The sequence below is a fragment of the Symphalangus syndactylus genome, chromosome 5, assembly GCF_028878055.3.
Source record: "Symphalangus syndactylus isolate Jambi chromosome 5, NHGRI_mSymSyn1-v2.1_pri, whole genome shotgun sequence".
Taxonomy (NCBI): domain Eukaryota; kingdom Metazoa; phylum Chordata; class Mammalia; order Primates; family Hylobatidae; genus Symphalangus; species Symphalangus syndactylus.
Genome location: NC_072427.2, coordinates 113,648,162 through 113,668,983, shown reverse-complemented (window position 1 = coordinate 113,668,983; position 20,822 = coordinate 113,648,162). Strand labels below are relative to the sequence as shown.

At 35.3% G+C, this 20,822-nt stretch overlaps 1 protein-coding gene across 6 annotated transcripts in view; it reads left to right on the top strand.

Annotated features, from left to right (window-relative positions):
• USP25 (ubiquitin specific peptidase 25) overlaps window positions 1-20,822 on the top strand; it is a 162,357-nt gene that overhangs the window by 46,429 nt on the left and 95,106 nt on the right. For all 6 annotated transcript variants that reach the window (XM_055279312.2, XM_055279310.2, XM_055279311.2 and 3 more), the window contains exons 4-5: window positions 4,163-4,286; window positions 18,867-19,029. In XM_055279312.2, coding sequence (XP_055135287.1) covers window positions 4,163-4,286; window positions 18,867-19,029 — 287 coding nt within the window. The remainder of the gene's footprint in view (window positions 1-4,162; window positions 4,287-18,866; window positions 19,030-20,822) is intronic.

The following is a 20,822-nucleotide window of genomic DNA, read 5'->3' as shown; positions in this document are numbered from 1 at the left end:
AATTATTGAGGACCTCAGCGCTTTTGGGTACATAAAATTTACTATTTTAGAAATTAAAACTGAGAAAAGCTTAGGCTATTAGTTCATATTAAAATGTCAATCTATTGTGTTTGAATAACATATTTTATGAAAAACACATTTGCTGAAACAAAATGGTGAGAAGAGTAGATTGCTTTACATTGTTGCAAGTCTTGAATGTCTGCGGTATTAGAGGAGAGCTAGAGTCTCCAGTGTGCTTCTGAAGGTTTGCCATTCTATTGCAATAAGTTGTTTTGGTTGAAGTTTGTGAAGAAAATCTGGCTTTACACAGATAATAATTTAGAAAAGGGAGGAGTATTTTAACTGATAATCAGATAATAATGGATATTCTTTTTAATGCTGTACCCAAACTTAACAGATGGTAATTTCTTAAAGATTAGTTGCAATGTGGAATTCGAAATCACATCAGTTATTCTATGGTGGTATCAACAACCTTTTCATATTATGTTGCATTAAAATCTATTAATGTTTCTTGCTTTTTGGATGGATCTTTTACCCATACATGATTTTGTAACACTGCATTGGTAATTTGAAAAGATTTCTTTTTAAGTGCTTGAAGAATGTCTATTATAAGAAAAAGTTGAATTTGTTACTATCACCACTCATATACAAGCCTTTAAGTATTGAGAAGATATCACGCTCACAGTGGTAGAAACAAGTTTTTCGAAGTTTAGATTTTTGTTTGAAAATTCCATATTAATCATTGTCAACAGATACATTTGTTTTCCTTAAAGCAACAGGCTCACTTTCTTTTTCCAGACAACATTTGCTAAATACTGAAGTCTGAATAATTCTAGTTTGTAGTTTGTTAGTTTTTCTTTTAAATAAAAATTGCATTCCATGGGAAAAATCAGTTTAGCTTGTAACTCATTTTACACTAGTTGTTAGCAACAGCATACTCTGGATATATCGCAGAAGTACTTTACGTGTACTTCTTATGTTAGAATTAAACATAAATCAAGGTTTGAGGTTTAATAAAATTAGGTTTAATCTTTTCGCCAAGAACATAATTCTAAAAGAAACTGGCTTGGCTTCTGTTTAAAGGTGAGTGTGTATATTTGTGACTAATACAGTGAATTACACAACTTGGTGCTGCTGCCTTGATTTGTGCTAAGATGCAGCAGTTTTATTCAATATTGTCTTGCATCATTGGTGCAAACGTGGCTATAGTACAAAAGGCAAATAATATCTGAGTATTATTATTTTTTTATTTAAGGACCTTCCTCCCTTTTTTCAAAGGGGCCCTGGGGACCCCAAGGATCAGTGGACCATGTTTGAAGAACTGCTAGTAAGGCAGAAAGATCACTGGATTTAAGAGTTAGAAGACTTAAATTTTGAAGCCTGTGCACCATTCTCGCTTCTTACGATGTGCTTCATTTCTCAGAATTTCAGTGATTTCATTCAAAAAAACCCATCTTGTTTTTTTGCTTTTTTGTTGCTTGAATTACAATTGATAAATTAGGAAAAGCTGTAAGTGTAAGTAGTTGCTATTTTTAAATTAGTTTCAGCTATAGCCCATTTGTTTTACTTGTCAGTCATGATACAAGTAAACATTCTAGAAATTCTCAAATAAGGAATTTAATACAGGGGATTAGGTTCTTTAAAAATCACTGGAAGGACTGGAGGAACGCTCTAGCTCAGCCTTCTGAAATGACTCCTACATCATTGCAGGACTGACCAGTCAGGGAAGCAGCTACTTCTGTCACAGTTAGGAAAGCGGCCTCTAGGACTACTGAGTTCAAGAACATACTTCTATAGCTGCAGCCCAGGAAACAGGAAGCCAGGATTAGGTAACTGCCACTGAGCTGTGCCTGGAGATTGGAATGCAAAGTCTAGTTGCCACTTATATTCCATCTCTTGACATTCTTAAGGCTGGAAATTGGAGTCTGGAATACTGTGGAACAACTTAAATCTTTTCAATCACGCTAGAGAAAACAGCCAAAGGCAACAGGATAATGGCTTCCCCCCTGGCCCCGCCGCACTCTGCCTTCCATATCTCATGTTAGTGCATTCTAATGGATGAGGCCTAAGTTTCATCCAAAACCCTAACTGCCAGTGAATAAGGAAGATAGTTTTTCTAGTTTTTTTTTTTTTTTTTTATGTTTAGTTTCTATAATTGAAGAAAGTAAACTTAGGAGAACGACATAATGGAATCTGACCGCTAATTAATCACATACCTAAACCCTGTTTTTCTGCTTCTCTGTGATTTTCAAATTTTTTCCACTTTTCATTATCCTTTCTTTACTTAGACCTAAGTTCTAGCCATTTTAATAACCAAGATAGCTTTCATTTTTATGAGGCATTCCATACCTTTTTATCCTCGCTGCTTCGTCAGTATTTATGCTCAACTATACAGTTCTGGGTTACACTCATCTTCAGCTGTGGTCTGGGTGGACTTGGATTTTGTAACCAGACTTGTAAAACCTGTGGCCTGCTGTTGTCTGTAAAGTGATTCACCATTTCAATTACTATGCTGTATAACTCTTTCACAATTTTCACTTGCTTGCATTTATGGGGGGCTCTACTTAATACACTTTTGTGAGGTTTTATTATACTCTCTAAAGACATTAAAAAAAATACCACCACTTCCATGATCAGGTATCCTTTCTAATATTTTAAATCTTCTTACAAGCTACTATTTGGAGAACGTGTGGATGAGAATAGAAGTAGACTCTGGAAAACATCAATATACATTACTTTTTTTCATTAAATATATGTTTTTCTAGTATCTATGTAAAACCTTATAGCCATATGGTAAAATAAAGCCACCTTATCCTCCCCATCCTCTATCTTGTTTGTTTTTTTTCCTCTTCTAAAATTGTATGATTACAAAGAAAACATTTTTAACATGTCTAAAATACACCAGCCTGGGCAACACGCAAAACCTTGTGTCTACAAAAAATTAAAAAGAAAATTAGCCAAGTGGTACATGCCTGTAGTCCTAGCTACTCTGGAGGTTGGGGTGGGAGGATCACTGGAACTCAGGAGTTTGAGATTGCAGTGAGCTGTGATCATGCCACTGCCCTCTAGCCTGGGTGACACAGTGAGACCCTGTCTCTAAAAAATAAAATTTAAAATACAAATAAGTAAAATAAAGGCAAAACGTGTCCAAAATACAAATAAGCATAATCCCAACCATGCAAAGATAATAACAGATAGTTTCTCTTTCTGTTCATATTGTTTTGTAACCTGTTACCACTTCCCTACTTAGCAATATACCATGGTTTCTATCATTGCTTAAATGATAATGGGAGTATTTATCATTGGCATCATCTGGTTTAGGGAAATTGACCAATATATATTGGGAAATTGGATTAAAAGTCATTTTCATTGAAGGCGGTGTTAGTTGTAACCTTTTTTGGAAAAAGAATTAATACTTAATAGCATTAAGGCTATTTTTTTTGTTAGAAGAGGGCTTGTTTCATTCACTTGTATATTTCATTTTTGTGAAATGAGAATCTTGTTTTAAATTAAAAGGACTGCATATTTATTAAACAATTCAGATTGTATAGAAGTATTTAAATAGAAAGTGTAAGATTCTTATACTTCTTCCTCCTATAACTCCTTTCCTCAGAGTTAACCACTGTTAATAGTTTGGCACATTCTTTCAGAATTTAAAAAATGTATATGTAAATGTACATCTGTGGTTAGTTTCTGAAACATCAGTTTTTAAGGGTTCATTGTTAATTACTGTAATTTGATAATGTCTAGACAGTAGTAGTATGGACAGAATATAATGCGTATGTAATTGGGTTAACTTCAGAAAGCGGAAATGTAAATGTTTAATTGTATTGATTTCAATTTTTGTTGATAAACCATTCTCAGCATCTTTCTGCTTATTAGCTTTTAATAAGAGACCTCACAGGAAATACGGAGATTCTTCTACAGTGAAATATATTTCTGCTTACTGCTTTAGGTATATTTTATCAAAAAAATAATTGAGTTACTGAGTATGACCAGTTAAAAATATGTTTGCATTTATTTTTAGATAGGCTTTTAGAAATACAAAATTAGTTGGTACTGACTGGTTTAAAGAGTTTATTGGATATAAAGTCTCCATAATAAAAATTACCTTTCATTTTGTTTTACTTTTAATTTTGAGAAAGATAGTTTTGCTTTTCAGATGTGATTGATCTCACTGGAGATGATAAAGATGATCTTCAGAGAGCAATTGCCTTGAGTTTGGCCGAATCAAACAGGGCATTCAGGGAGACTGGAATAACTGATGAGGAACAAGCCATTAGCAGGTAAAAACATAATTTATATAAAGCAGATATAAGTACTTTTAAAAATAGAAATCATTAATTGGGTTAAATTAATTTTAAGAGGTAATAAGATATACTTTGTTACTCTAAACTAGTAATATGCTTGTGTATTTTTAAATTTTATGTAACCAAATCTTCATATTTAGTTTTGATTGCATTTGGGTTTAGATTTTTAAGATTTTGGGATGGTGTTATGAGGGATTACATTTAGGTGCATATTTTAATATTTCTTTCATTTTTTTTCTTCCCCTATCTTTTTTGGATGCACTGTCCAATTTATAACAATTTATAGCAAGGGTCAGCATCCTTTTTCTGTAAAGGGCTAATAGTAAATATTTTTGGCTTTGTTGGCTATAGGGTTTCTGTTATAGCTATTCAGCTCTGGTGTCATAACGCAAAAGCAGCTATAGCTGATACATAATATAATGAGCTTGGCTGTATCCTAATAAATCTTGATTTACAAAGGCAGCCAGTTGGATTTGTCCCCTCGGCTGTGGTTTGCCGACCTCTGATCTACGGCATGATAATATGCTTATATATATTGTTCAAATAAATGGGCAGGGCTTCAAGAGGTGTGCTAGAATGCAGTTTTTAATTTAATAACCAAAACTTTGTAGTTTGAAACAGTTTGATTCATCTAAGGACTAAAAGATACATTTGGTTTTCATAATACCTCTAAAGATGGAGATACAATAATTTAATAAGCCATTAAGTTATGACTAACTGTAATCCTCTAAACAACTATTTGAAGGCAGTGGTAACTCTATGTTGCTGAAGAAGAAATTTAGCTTGCAAGAGGTTAAATGTGCTTTTTCCAAAGGCACACAGCTCAGATGCATCTTAAGATTTTAATGTTCTTTTCCTTTAACATAGTCCTTTGGTAACAGAATGTACCAAATTTCTCAGGTAATTTTTCTTGGCACAATATCAATAGGATATTTCTTTCCAAATAATCAGAGATTACTGTATGGTAGGAAATGTTTCAAAATGCTATGTTTAGCAAAGACGTATAATTTTTTATCTTAGTGCGACTTTTTAACGTCTTTAAATGTTACTTGGGAAACGACTTTGTAAGACATTATATTATGTAAAGACCTAATTAAACCCTATTGTCCCTCTCATTAGTTGTGGCTAATATTTATTGTCAGGAATTTTAAATGAAAACCAAAAAATACATAGTTAGGCTTATTTTCTGAAGCATTTGAGAAATTATATGAATTGGGCTTTTTCTTTTTAAAATGTGTATTGCAATGCATAATTGTCTTGAATAATTATAAAACGACAATACTTAAACTTTGAGAAATATATATATATATTTTTATTTTTATTTATTTATTTTTTTTGAGACGGAGTCTCGCTCTGTCGCCCAGGCTGGAGTGCAGTGGCATGATCTCGGCTCACTGCAAGCTCCGCCTCCCGGGTTCACGCCATTCTCCTGCCTCAGCATCCCGAGTAGCTGGGACTACAGGTGCCCGCCACCACGCCCGGCTAATTTTTTTGTATTTTTAGTAGAGACGGGGTTTCACCATGTTAGCCAGGATGGTCTCGATCTCCTGACCTCGTGATCCACCCGCCTCGGCCTCCCAAAGTGCTGGGATTACAGGCATGAGCCACTGCACCCTGCCTACTTTGAGAAATATTTTAAATACAAAACACATGAGTTGGATTTCATATGTATGGGGCATGATTTTATGTGAAAAGGGTTATAAAAATAATGTATACTTGATACAAATATTTTTAAAAATTTTTTGTTTATTTTAAAATTTTTAAAATATTTTTGTTTATATGAATTTATATGAGTATATGAATATAAAATGTATGTGAGCTTATATACCCAATTAGTATCAGTAGTTCTATAATGTGTTTTCTAATTAAAACAACAGGTACTAATTATATAATAAAAGTAAGGTAATATAAAAAGGGATGAAGGCTGTTCCTAATTTGATATTCAGTTCAATGTATATGTTATATTATTGTTTTGGAGTTGTTTTTATCCAAAATGGCAAAAGAATGTCTCTTCAGATAATGCTTTTTTTTATTCTAGGTCTTTTACATTTTAATGTAATTTAAAAATAGTAAATATTTGGTAGATATTATTTTTGTAGATGACATAGAGATTTGGCATAATGTAACATGCCATAAAGCTATACTCCCTAGAAGTAAAAGAGTCATATTAATTATGTGTAAATTCAATAACCCACAATGAACAAATGGGTGTTCAGTGCAAAATATGCATTTAATAAACTTATATGTAAATCATGTTGTATTAGAAAAAGAGGGTATGGAGAGTTCTAGCTAAACATTATCAGGGATATATTTGCTCCTATGGGTTTATTAAGGTATAGAACTCTAAATTCAAAAGAGAAAATGATGCGTTTTAAAAGGAAGACATTTATATATTATGCTTAAAAGTAAATTAACTCCTTCTTCATTACTGAAGTTGATATAGGGAAAATCTTTGCAAATAAAATTCCAGAATCATTTGCTTATTATATTTTAGGAGACATAATTTAATGTGAAGTTACACATTAGGATATTACATTGTGTGTAATTTGATGAGATAAAGCCTATCTTTTTATATCTTAGAATCCTGTGTTTAGGCATTTATGCATTTCATCGTAAAATTTTTTAAGTAGAACATTTTAAAAGTATTTCTTTATATACTTTTTAGTGTCAGAATTGGATATATTTATTATCTCTTGATTATCACTGCCAGGACACAAGTGGAGTATGGACAGTTGAAATTTGTTAATAAACTACATTGTGACTGGTTTGTGTCTATGGCATATTTGTTGTGAAAATAGCTTGCCTCATGAAATAACTTTGAAGTGCCTCATTAGAAGATAGTGCTAAGTTTTCTAGCTAAAATTGTTACAAAGAGCACGCACCTTCAACAATTTCAAGAAATAGTAGACTACAGATTCTCTTTTTTCCTCATTATTTCTGTGTTTCAGCTAGTTATTTCTTGTTATCTTCAGCCTGGAGTTGCCACTGGGGAAAGAAAGAAGGATCATGTCCAGAAATAGTCAGGGTGGAATTCTGAATTATTAAAATAGGTCTATATAACTCCTACATTTTTTATCCTTATCATTACTGAGGAAGCAGCTGTGAAGGGGAACTGCCTAAAGATGGTGTGTGAAACAGGAGTGGATGAGAGAGGCAGAGTTAGAAATCTTTTAAAATTGATCTTTGAGGAGGATTTCGGTGCTCAATAATACCAGCCACTTGTGGATGCTAAGGAGCATGGAAGGGCCATCGAATAACCATCAAACCGTTTAAGATGCATTATGTCAGGTTATGGATGATCTGGAAAAGTAAGAAATATGACACAGATTGGTTTCCCGGGCTACAAGGTTGTGGCTGTAGGTAACTGATGAACAGCAGCAGTGTAACTTGAAAAAGTATCAGCAACAGTGAGGTACCACTGATATCCCCAGGAAGAGGGATCAACTGGTTGATGTAATCAGGCCGTCCCTGTGGCAGGAGCCACACCCCATGCAATGTGGGCTCTCCTACGGCCAGATACATAGGTCAACTTTTGGTAGGAGACACATGTCTGACAAGTAGTGGTAGCCTCTGTGTTAGAAACATAGAGTTCCTTAATCTGTATATGATTGTGGATGTGATTCCGTTTTGGGTATTAAGATTGTGGCAGTGGTGGTGATCTGGGTTGTGCAAGTTTGATCAAAAGCTTTATTCTGTTCATCTCATTGAAGAACACATTAGAGCACTCATCCATCACGGTGGCTAAAATTAAAAAGACTGATGGGAAGTGATGTCAGCAAGATCGCCGACTAGAGTTGCTTGGCTCTCATTCCCCTCACAAAAAAGGAACCAAAACAACAAATAAGTTTATTTTGTTTGGAGTGACAGAGGAAATGCACTGGAGAGTACCAGGAGAACAGCAAAGTCCCTGTGGAGCATAGAGTCAAGAATAGCTCTACAGGGAGGAGAGCAAAGTATCCTGCCTCTGCCATACTGTCTCCCCTGCCAGGATTGAATCAAAGCCAGGGGGTTCCTCTTCCTACAGGAAGGAGGTAAGCTGAGAATCATCAGTCCTCATCACCACCACAGATGCCAGCAGTCACTGCTACAAGAGAGTTCCCCAGTCCTCACAGGTCCCAAGTCCAGCATAAACAGTTGCTGAAAGTACATGTGGCTGCATTCCCCCACAGCAGGAACCTCTTTGACACCCTGCACCCCTGCAACCCAAGCAGCTAAGGGATGACACAACTGTGAAACCAAGCCCACATCTGGAGTGCTTCCTGACCTGGAGGCCAGTAGCCACCCTGTATCCCAGAGGCATTGCCCTTATTCCAGAAAGTTCACACAAGTGCCTCTAGCACTAATACCTTGGCTACTTGGAGCCTAGGCTCAAAGGCACTACTGGGGCCCTGATACCTAAACCCACAAGGCTCCCTATTACCCAGGGAAGCAGGTGTGCCTGCATGGCAGGGCAGCCCCATGCAGCCACCAGGCTAGTGTACATCTGTCCCTGGCTCTAGCTGGCCTGGAGGTGGCCCCACCCCAAGGGAGAGAGCAGTGTACAGCTAGTGGGCCTGTGTGAACTTGCTCCCAGCTTGAACAGCTGGCGCAAAGGTTGTCTGCCTGTACCACTGGAGGATTCTGCACAGCTTCTGGGCCACAATTTCCTACCTTTAGTCCAGTAGCTGGTTTGGAGGCACTCTTTCCACAGCTTAACCCTACATCACCAGAGTCATGCACAGCCTCCAGACCTGCATGCATCCACCCCTGGCCTGATAGCCAGCCCAGCAGTAACCCTGCCATTCAGGAGAGACAATCGTACAACCTTTCTGGCCTGCTGCATAAGCATGTGCCTGACCAGCAACCAGCCTGGTGCCCCCAACTCCAGAAAAACCATGCCACCACAGTCATGGGCTCCTGCATACTAAGTCACTGAGATAATCACGGATACCGCAGGTGAGGATTCTAGCTGAATAATCTGTTTGGACACCACAGTACTGAGTCCACCCTGAACCAAAGCCACCACACCATTTCCAGTCAGCACCCTAAGACCCATCAACAGGAAAAAACCTCTTCCTATGAAAGCTGCTCATTAAAATTGGAAAAAGCAATTGTCCATTAGATGCACAGGTACCAACATAGAGACAGAAGAATCATGAAAAAGCAAACCTGTCACCCCCAAACCTGGCACCACAATGCATCTTTAGTAACAGAATCCAAAGAAAAGAATATTTATGAAATGCATGAAAAATAATTCAAAATAATGACATTAAAGAAACTTTTGAGTTGTAGGAGAATACAACAATTTAACGAAATTAATACATTCATTAGCTGAGTGAGAAATTAAATGAAGATAGATATTACGGAAAGGAACAAAACAGAAATCTTGGAGCTTGAGGAATTCGGTGAATGAAATTAAAAAAAAATGCAACTGAGAGCCACAGTAACAGACTAGGACATGCAGAATAATACATTTCTGAACTTGAAGACAGATCTTTTGAAATAACCCATTCAGAGGAAGAAAAAAAAAAAGAATAACCAAGAATGAAGAAAGCCCATAGGACTTAGCAGACACCATTAAGCAAACCTATATTCATATTATGGGAGTGCCAGAGAAAGAAGTAGTGAAGAGAGGCGTAGACCACCCATTTGGTTAAATAGATTGCCTGTGCCCTTCACTTCTTGGAAGAAAGTCTTGGGAAGTTATGGACATCTGGGAATGAAAAGATCCCCAATAAAATTCAACCCCTCAAAATCTTCTCAAAGGTACACAATTCTAAAAGCTGTAAGACAAAAACATTACGTCACGTATATGGGAATTCCCATTAGACTGTCAGTACATTTCTCAGCAGAGACTGTACAAGACAGGAGAGAGTGGGATGACATATTCACAGTGCTGGGAAAAAATAAAAATAAAATATAAAAATAAAAATAAAAACTGTCAGCAGAGAATATAGCCGGCAGTGCTATCCTTAAGAAATGAAAAAGAAGGGCCAGGCGCGGCAGCTCATGCCTGTAATCTCAGCACTTTAGGAGGCTGAAGCGGGCGGATCATGAGGTCAGGAGATCGAGACCATCTTGGCTAACATGGTGAAACTCCGTCTGTACTAAAAAAAAAAAAAAATACAAAAAATTAGCCGAGCATGGTGGTGGGCGCCTGTAGTCCCAGCTACTCGGGAGGCTGAGGCAGGAGAATGGCGTGAACCCAGGAGGCAGAGCTTGCAGTGAGCCGAGATTGTGCCACTGCACTCCAGCCTGGGCAACAGAGTGAGACTCCATCTCAAAAAAAATAAAGAAAAAAAGAAAGAAAAAGAAATAGAGACGTTCCCAGACAAGCAAAGGCGATGGAATTCATCACCACTGGATTGGTCCTACAAAAAACACTTAGAGGAAATAATAGGAAATGAAAGAATGATTAATATCATGAAAATGTGTGAAAATACAAAACTCATCAAAATAGGTAAATCCATAATCATATTCAGAATACCCCAGTGCTATAATGGTGCTGTGTAATTCCTTCAGTCCTCTAATATGAAGGTTTAAAGTTAAAAACGTCAGAAACATCAACAGCTACAATTAGTGGCTAAGGAACACATGAAAGATAAAGATGTGGCTGGGTGTGGTGGCTCACGCCTGTAATCCCAGCACTTTCGGAGGCTGAGGCTGGTGGATCATCCGAGGTCAGGAGTTTGAGACTAGCCTGATCAACATGGAGAAACCCTGTCTCCACTAAAAATACAAAATTAGCTGAGCATGGTGGTGCATGCCTGTAATCCAGGCTACTTGGGTGGATGAGACAGGAGAATTGCTTGAACTCGGGAGGTGGAGCCATTGGACTCCAGCCTGGGCAACAAAAGCGAAACTGTTTCAAAAAAAAAAAAAAAAAGATAAAGATGTAAATTACAGCAATCAAAACACTAATGATGGTGGGTTAGGGGAGTGAGGGGAAAAAGTCTTGATTATTTTTGTGTGACCAAAGTTAAGTTGTTATTAGCTTAAAATAGTCTGTTGTATCTATAAGACTCTTTATGTTATCTCCATGGTAACCACAAGAAAAATTATAGTAGATAGATAAACGAGAAAGGAAACAAAGCTTAGCATTACAGAAAACCACCAAACCACAGAAGTAAACAAGAGGAGAAGAATCAGACGAAGGATCTTCATAATATTGAGAAAACAAACTAGCATGAGTAAATTATTACTTATCAATAGTAACCTTGAATGTAAGTGGATTAAATTCCCCAATTAAAAAATATAGAGCAGCTGGATGGATTAAAAAAAAAAGACCCAACTATATGTTGCCTACAAGAGACACACCTCATCGTTAAATATAAACATAGACTGAAAGTGAAGGGATGGACAAAGATATCCCATGCAAATTCAAACCAAAAGTGAGCAGAAGTAGCCATACTTGTACTAGATACAATAGACCTTAAGTCAAAAACTGTAAAAAGAGACAAAGTCATTATGTAATAATAAAAGGATCAATTCGCCAAGAAGCAAAACTGTAAATATGTAAGCACCGAACACCAGAACATCCAAATATATAAAGCAAATATTATTAGATTTAAAGGGGGAAATAGACTCCAATACAACAATAGTAGGGACTTCAGCATCCCGCTTTTAACAATAGACAAATGATCTAGAAACATGAAACTTAAACTACACCGTGGACATTTACAGAACATGAACAGCTGCATAATACACATTCTTTTCAACTGTGCATGGAATATTCTCCAGTAAAGATCATATGTTAGAGATTATATCAAGTATTTTACCAGATCACAACTATATAAAACTAGAAATCAACAACAAGAAAAACGTTAGAAACCAACAAATACATGGAAGTTAATATGCACCCTAATAACCAATGGGTCAGTGAAGAAATTAAAAGGGTAATTAGAAAGTTCACAGGGACAAAGGAGCATGGAGACACATTATACCCAAACCTATGGGACACAGTGTTCTAGAAGTTCATGGCAATAAATGCCTGCATCAGAAATGAAGAAAGATTTCTAGTAAACAGATTACCTGTGCAACTTAAAGAAACTTGAAAAGCAAGAACAAACTAAACCCAAAATTGGTAGGATGGAAATAATAAAGCTTAGAGCAGAAGTAAACAAATGGAGACTAAAAAAGCAATTCAGAAGATCAGTGAAATTTTTTTGAGAAGATAAACAGAATCAACAAACCTTTAGCTAGACTAAGAAAAAAGAAAAAAAAAGACTCGAATAAATAAAACCAGACATGAAAAATGAAACATTACAAATGTATCACAGAATTGGAGGGTCACAAGAGACTGTTATGAACAACTGTATACCAACAAATTCTAGAATATAGGAAAAATGGATAAATTCTTGAACACACACAACCTACCAAGATTAAATTGAGAAGAAATGGAAAAAATCAGCAGACCACAATGAGTGAGAGAATTGAATAACTGCTAAAGCCTGACATAAAAATCCCTAGTTTCTGATGGCTACATTGCTGAAGTCTGTCAAACATTTAAAGAACAACTAGTATTAATTATCAAACTATTCTGGAAAATTAAAGAGGAGGGAATACCTCCAAACTCATTTGATGAGGCCAGCATTACCCTGATTCAAAAACTAGACAAGGACACAACAAAAAGAAAACAGGCCAGTATCCCTGATCAACCTAGATGCAGAAATTCTCAACAAGATTCTAGCAAGTCCGATTCAACAGCATATTAAAAACATCATCCACTATGATCAAGATTCATCCCAGAGATGCAGGGATGGTTCAACATACACAAATCAATAAATGTGATACATCACAGTAACAAAGAGAACGAAAACCATATAATTTCAGTAGATACAGAAAAAAGCACATTACAAAGTTTAACATCCCTTCACGATAAAAACTCTCGAAATAGATACAGAAAGTATGTACCTCAACACAATAAAGACCATAGTTGAGAAACCCGCAGCTAGTAGTATACTGAATGGGGAAGAAGATGAAAGCTTTTCCACTAAGATCAAGAACCTAACAAAGATGCCCACTTCCACCAATCCTATTCAACATAGTACTGGAAGTCTTAGAGCAGTTAGGCAGGAGAAACAAATAAAAGACATCGAAATTGGAAAGGAGAAAGTAAAATTGTCTCTGTTTCCAGATGATATGATCTTAAATATAGAAAGCCCTAGTTCACCAAAAAACTGCTACAACTCATAAGTGAATTCAGTAAAAGTGTAGGACACGAAATTAACATACAAAAATCAGCACTTCTATATGCTAATGGTGAGTTATTTGAAAAATTAAGAAAACAATTTCATTTACAATAGCTACAAAAAATCAAGATACCTAAGAATAAACTTAACCAAAGAGATAAAAGATCTCTACACTGAAAACTGTAAAACATTGAGGAAAGAAATAGAAGACACAAACAAATGGAAATACATCATATGTTCATGGATTAGAAGAATTAATATTATTAAAATGGCCATACTACCTGAAGTCATCTCCAGACTTACTGCAGTCCATATAAAAATTCCAGTGACCCCATCAGAGAAATGCAAATCAAAACTACAACGAGATACCATTTCACACCAGTTAGAATGGCCATCATTAAAAAGTCAGGAAACAACAGGTGCTGGAGAGGATGTTGAGAAATAGGAACACTTTTACACTGTTGATGGGACTGTAAACTAGTTCAACCATTGTGGAAGTCAGTGTGGCGATTCCTCAGGGATCTAGAACTAGAAATACCATTTGACCCAGCCATCCCATTACTGGGTATATACCCAAAGGACTATAAATCATGCTGCTATAAAGACACATGCACACGTATGTTTATTGTGGCACTATTCACAATAGCAAAGACTTGGAACTAACCCAAATGTCCAACAACGATAGACTGGATTAAGAAAATATGGCACATATACACCATGGAATACTATGCAGCCATAGAAAATGATGAGTTCATGTCCTTTGTAGGGACATGGATGAAACTGGAAATCATCATTCTCAGCAAACTATCGCAAGGACAAAAAACCAAACACCGCATGTTCTCACTCATAGGTGGGAATTGAACAATGAGAACACATGGACACAGGAAGGGGAACATCACACTCCGGGGACTGTTGTGGGGTGGGGGGAGGGGGGAGGGATAGCATTAAGAGATCTACCTAATGCTAAATGACGAGTTAATGGGTGCAGCACACCAACATGACACATCGATACCTATGTAACAAACCTGCACATTGTGCACATGTACCCTAAAACTTAAAGTACAATAAAAAAAGAAAGAATTCCAGTGACCCTTCAGAGAATTAGAAAAGACAATCCCAAAAATTCATATGGAATCACAAAAGAGCGCAAATAGCCAAAGCAAGCCTGAGCAAAAGGAACAAAAGGTAGAGGCATCACTACCTGACTTCCAAATGTACTGCTAGAATATAGTAACCAAAACAATGATATTGGTGTAAAAAACAGACAGATAGACCAGTGGAACAGAATAGCCCAGAAATGGACACACCTACAGCCAACTGATTTTTGACAAAAGCTGTTACCTGGAGTAAATCTAAGAAATATACAAGAACTTCCAGGAAGAAAATGATTAAATATCATTAAGACACATTAAGGAATACATAAATATTTTGAAACATATGCTGTTTCATGATTTGGAAGACCATTGTCAAACTGGTCAGTTCTTCTTAAATTGATTTATGGGTTTAGTTTGATCCCAGTTAAAAATACCATTAGTTTTGTTTTTGCTTTTTTAAGAAATCAAATGAGATGTCTCATTCCCCACCGCCCCCCTTTTTTTTCTTTGTGGTTGATCTATACAGCTTAAAGTATATGCATGTTTCTCAGCTCCAAAAAGGGGCTTAGGTGAGCTATAAAGTGGGATATTTTCAGTATTACTGCTATAGGCAAGTTAACAACACAAAAACGATAAAATAATAACACCCCCTCACCCTCCCCCAAATAAAACCACCGTGTAATAAAATTTAATGGAAATATGAAGATCTACCGTATGTAAATGCTTTAAACATTTAGCGTAGTGTGTGAAAGGAAAAGACGCAGCAAAACATTTTGTCTTCTTTTTATATTGCTTATTACCAAGGTCATGACCAGTTTTGAGAAGATAAAGCAAGGTGATAGGTCAGGCTGGTTTTTGGTTTGTGGCTTGTGAGTTTACCCTTCAAACATTTTGTTATAGGCTATCTCTGAAATTTGCCTGTCTTTTTTTTTCTCCTCTACCAGCTGGTAATACCTGGATTTTAGCCACTGCATGTCTTATACTTAAGAGCTTGGGTAGTATCATTGGAAAGGCCAGGGGAGGAAGCCTTATGCAGGATTTTGCTTTATAAAAAGTTTGGATTTATGGTGCCAGTACTAGATTATAGAAGGGGATTAGGCAGAGCAATAGAGCATTATTTGAGCTAGAGGTTGGCTTTTGCAATCAGTCAGTCAATCAATAACCAAGAAATAGCAGCATTTAATATCTTAATCAGCCGTTTACTTTAAAAACGTGTTTATCACTCATTTTTAATGTTCGCTCTAGAGGTAAAGCAAATTCTTGTTTCCATTTTTCAGACACTGATTGGAGACACTGGTTAATATTTTTGGCACAGTGTTAAGTGTGTTTATTAAGTTCTTTAGGAACCGAGAGGAGATGGTAGGAGGAGACCTACTGAGGCATGCTGTAAAATTCTGGTGATAAAATATGTTTAAACTAAGAGGGTCAGGAAATCATGGCATTCCCCTTTCACCTACATTCTTTTTTTTGCACCACAATTCTACCATGTGGTATGGTTAAGATGTATTGTGATAAACCCATTTCTTTAAAACCCATACTTTTGTTAACAATGAATGACAATATCTACCATATGACTGAATTGAGCTACTTGGGAAATGGCTATTATTTTAAAATCTTAGGTGACTTTGAGGAGCAATCAGCCATTACATGTATCTCTTGAACTTTAATCAAAGTTGTTACACTTTGTGCCTCATTTGACCTCTAAAGAAAGGTATATAGGAGTGCTGGGAAGATGTTGTCTTCGTTCGTATCCCTAACTTTCTTGCCCTTCTAACTTCCTTTTTGGAATGGTGTGACAAATGGTTCAGGCATTACTTGCTCCTAGAAAGTACATTTGAGGCCACACATTCTTGCAAGTCCTGTGTGGGGAAAGAGAAGGCAAAGGAACTAAAAAGCTTACATTATCTCAATATATCAATGTGATGTTTACATTAAATATTTTGTATGTAAACATACGAATCAAGTGGTGTATATTTTTTGGTAGAGCAGAAGAGGGGCATAAAGGAATTGACTATACTTAAAAACATTTCAAAAGACCTTCCTGGGGTTTAGTAATCTTAGCCCAGATCTGGAATATGAAAAATGTACTTAGGGTGTATTGTGCAGAAATCAGACATCCTCAAGTTTTCTGTAACTAATGTATGTATGAACCATTTTCTGCTTCTTATGATATGTGTGATCTGCTCTGTTGACATTATTAAGAAGGATTTGTTTCTTGTTATAATTAGTAGTTAAATATAATGACAGATGTTCATATGCTGTAGATTCAGGATTACGTCTGGTTCTTTTAGACTTTTGAGCAGTTTCTATTTTAGAATATGCTGTAGAATCCTCTTTTTACATAGTTATTGTCTATCTGCACTGGTACTAGTCAATTGCTGGGTACCTCTTCTATCTCTCATATAGGATCACTGGTACTAATTGTTTTATGGTATCATTTCTATCTACCTTTCCCAGAACTTATTCCATGTTTTAGTCTATTTACTTCTGACTACCAAGATATAAATAAGTTTGCTGTATCTCAATGTCTAAATATACATATATATTACAAAAGGAACAAAATTTCCAAATGAGAATACTGCCATTTATAAAAGTCAATAAAAAGTTAAATAGCCCCTCTGTATACGACAGTCTTTTGTATTACAGTTACTTTTTATATACTGTGCATTAACCTTTCTTTTTGAACATAAACCAGTCTTGAACAAATTCAGTTTGTTCGGGTTATTATTATTCTGCTGAACTGCAAAATGTAACTGTTAGAAGGTCTTTAGGACCTCCTGGGTCTCCAATAGGAGAGTCAAGTTGACTATCTTTCTATCTCTCCCTTGTATTCTTGAAAACTTGCTTTCTGGTAACAGTAGAATGTTCTAGATATTCTTTGGTTTTCCTCTGCCCCACTTCATCTAACGAAATGTCTTTCAAGGAGTTCTATGTCTTTTCGTGAAACAAGCCTAGAGTCTGGGGTTGCCTGTGGGAGTTGGTTTTTGGGCAGAGAGTAGTGCTGGCCAGTTGGGTCACTCTTAAATGTGACAGAAGTAGAAACTGTTTACTTTTCACTACATGAGTTTACATTTTAACATATCATGTTGTTACAAGTTTTTCAAAAATGTGTTTTATTGATTCCCAAAGACTGACTTCTGTATTCACGTGGGATATTTTAATGATATTTTAGATTTCATTATATCTAATGTCTTGTGGTAAATATTGCGGTTAAGGATAAAATATTATTTTGACATTAATCTGATAGGATAAAATCTTTAGGATAAAAATGGTGTGAAATGAATGAGATTTTCTTGATAAACCAAAAAGTTGAAAAAACTAATCTTTACTCAGGTTCTGTTAATTACTTTACTCAGGTTTGTGTTAATTACTAACACAAAGTGGTTAAGATACCTGACTGTTATTTATGCTGATTTAGAATAATAAGTAACAAGTTTCTTTTTTTTGTTTTTTTGGCTGAAGCCAAGTAGCAAGTAACACATTTCTTGAGCAGGCAAAATGCTTGGTTAGATCCTATGTGGGAACCAGGGTTTTCCAGTTACGATTATAGTTATGTTGTTGCATGCTCAGGAGCAAGAAACATCATTAAGCAAAGTAGCATTACTTTTGCCATGTTTAGATATACTTAAGATATTCATAGGTGAGTTTATTTTGGAAAGGTTAACTATCTTTTGTTATTCTAATATGTATTCTAATATTTATCTCATTAAATTTTCCCAAAGGCAAACTTTTGGGCAAGGCAGTGAACATACAGGTTTTCTTTTCCTTTACTTGGCTCTCATAGAGGCATAGATCTCAAGAATTGAAAGGAATCATAAAGTTTAACTCACTTAACTTTTTTTTGTAGAAGAAGAACTAAGTGGTCGGTGGTGAAAGTGCAACTTGTTCAGTTTTTAATGTTTTCTTGATTCAGAGTAATTGTTATAAAAAGTAGTCATCATGTTATGTTGTAAATATGTACTTTAATCATTATTTCTCAGAAAATTCATCTAGGTGGTATATTCCTGGTACTAAATATCTAATTTGTTGAAATGTGATTTATTGTACTTTCTATTATATACTACTATCATTTTATGTTTGAAATTTCATTTTTCTTAGGAAAAAAGACTACACTTCTCTATGTATTAGCATTGACACTGCTAAAACCTGTATTTGAGTAAAGTTAGTATTAAATATTATTTCTTCAAATACATTATTCAAATCTTATGTAATGAAAATGCTTTTAGAATGTGTGATATGCCTGGGATATATACCATTATATAATGCTGCATTTTTTTCTACCATTGCTTAAGAGTTCTTGAAGCCAGCATAGCAGAGAATAAAGCATGTTTGAAGAGGACACCTACGGAAGTTTGGAGGGATTCTCGAAACCCTTATGATAGAAAAAGACAGGACAAAGCTCCGGTTGGGCTAAAGAATGTTGGCAATACTTGTTGGTTTAGTGCTGTTATTCAGGTAAGGATCTTTCTTTATTCAGTTCTTATTTGATGTGTATGGTAGCAATGGAAAGTGAGTTGGTTGTGTTTAAGTTGTGTACTTTAAAGATAAGTGCAGAGAAGTTTTTAATATACTCTTTTGTCTAATAAACTAGCTTGGGGATTGCAGTATCCTCCCCATCCCTCTTTGTTTTTCATTTCTAGTATGTATTTCTTAACAGTAGATCACTACTTATGCCTTTCAGTTATTTGGAATCCATTTATCCTTTCTTTCTGCTTTTAGGAATTGTTGGGGTGGAAAGAGTTTTGTATATATTTCCCTGCAAATTTATGGAAGCATTGTAACCAAGTTTGAAACTAGAACTGGCTTTTTGTGGGTCAGATCAGATTTATTTGTATATACTAGACAGTGTTATTTATAGAATTATAGACACTTAATATTTTTAATAAGCAGAGGCATTTTGTTTGAGGTTGGTATAGATTTGCAAATAAATCTCAGTTTGCATATGAAATGATGTGATGAATAAATATTGGTAAATCAAGAATAACACATTGTCTTTTTTTACTAAGAAATCCCTTAATGATATGTTTCTTGATCTGCTTATTCTAAAATAAGAGACATATGTATGTGTAGATATCCCTCTTCTTTTCAATTTGGAACAGTTTTCTTTTACGTGTTTAACAACTGTTATCAAAATTCTGTATCATTCTCAGTTGACATTGATAATGTTATCCATCAGATTGCAGAACTTTAAAACAATTTATGAATAATATGTCCTTAATTTTTATTACTCCTTAGGAAAGTTAACTAATATTTTGTGTTTATTTTTGTATGACAGTTGAATTATAGCTTATTATTTCATGTTCCTGATGAATGCTTTTTACTTCATTGGACATGCATGCTATTTTTTATATTCAAAATATATCTTCATTTTGTAACTTTCCAAACCTGTGTGTATGCCAGCTTAAACTTTCATATGATATTAAGGCAACTAACAGGTTATTTGGTTCATTTTCTGCAAGTTAATTGTTTTTGCTAACTCGTAATTTTAACTTTTTTTATATACTTCAGTGCTAAAATTTTCACCGTGTTCTCCCTTTTTGCTTCTGGTGCATAATACCATATAATTTGATTTTCTTTGTTTTTCTGGATTTACTTCACTTTTTAATATGCTGTGGTGCATCCTAATAAGTAATATGCTATGTTATTGGTTTTCCCAGGACATGAAGATTCTAAGGAATACCTGGGTTAACATAAATCTATAGTAGTATCTTTGCCTCTAGCCTTGATTATACATTGTTTACTTACATGCCAAAAATAATATCTAAAATGTTGATACCTTAGAGTTTCTTAGATCATCTTAATAGGCTATCTCACTTTACTTGTACTATTTATTAAGAAGGTTTGTGCATTTGATAATTTAGACATAATTTTAAAATATTAAGTATAATTTTAAGGCTCTGAACTGAGTGCTCATGAACATGTTTTGCTGCCTGTATTTGGTCAAGTAGATGCTATCTCAGCACTATTATGGCAAATACATGAGGGTCATTGATTAGAAGCTTTTCTTAGAAAAGTATAAGAAGAAAGGAAGTATTTGTAAATAATACTGTTAGAATAGTTGCTTTTTATTTCTCTATCCTATATGTGTAGGGAAGTTCTGTTTGAAATGATAAATGCTGATATAGGGATAATGATCTTTTGTTTTAGTAGGATAAACTTCTTACAGCAGCTCAGTTTAATCTTGATACAGTTACAATCTGTTTCTACCCTAAGTTTGCTAATCTTAGCTTTTCTTTTTAGCTTAGTTT